The sequence below is a fragment of the Chaetura pelagica genome, unplaced genomic scaffold (assembly GCF_000747805.2).
Source record: "Chaetura pelagica isolate M959 unplaced genomic scaffold, ChaPel_1.0 scaffold130, whole genome shotgun sequence".
Lineage (NCBI taxonomy): Eukaryota > Metazoa > Chordata > Aves > Apodiformes > Apodidae > Chaetura > Chaetura pelagica.
This window is the reverse complement of record NW_009951915.1, coordinates 625,397-625,746: the sequence shown is the minus strand read 5'-3', so window position 1 is coordinate 625,746 and position 350 is coordinate 625,397. Positions and strand designations below refer to the sequence as shown.

General features: G+C 48.0%; 1 protein-coding gene across 1 annotated transcript in view; it reads right to left on the bottom strand.

Moving 5' to 3' along the window:
* IBA57 (IBA57, iron-sulfur cluster assembly homolog (S. cerevisiae)) overlaps positions 1-123 on the bottom strand; it is a 2,001-nt gene extending 1,878 nt beyond the window's left edge. Inside the window, exon 1 of the mRNA XM_009994657.1 lies at positions 111-123. Coding sequence (XP_009992959.1) covers positions 111-123 — 13 coding nt within the window. The remainder of the gene's footprint in view (positions 1-110) is intronic.
* Positions 124-350: the final 227 nt, after the last annotated feature.

Here is a 350-nt window from a genome sequence, read left to right as displayed (position 1 = left end):
TCTCCTCACCTCTCTCAGGGACAGACACAGGGCTGGCTGTGGAGTTTTCTCTACCTCTCTTGCTTACCTAAAGGGAGGTGACTTTCAGCAGAAGGAAAAGCTTCATTCACCTGTGCCTTCCATTAAACCACACCGCTAACCTGACCCAACAGTGCATGAGCCCAGTTCTTCACTGACATCAAACCTACATCAGGTGTCAGACAGTGTCATCATTATAAACCGCAGGGCATGCTGTGGTGTCAGGGACAACAGCACCTCTGACACAGCACAAACTGCTTCTTTCAAATACGGCCCAAACGTACCAATATTCTCCACACCCGAGTGCTGCTTTAAAAATATTAACGTGATTG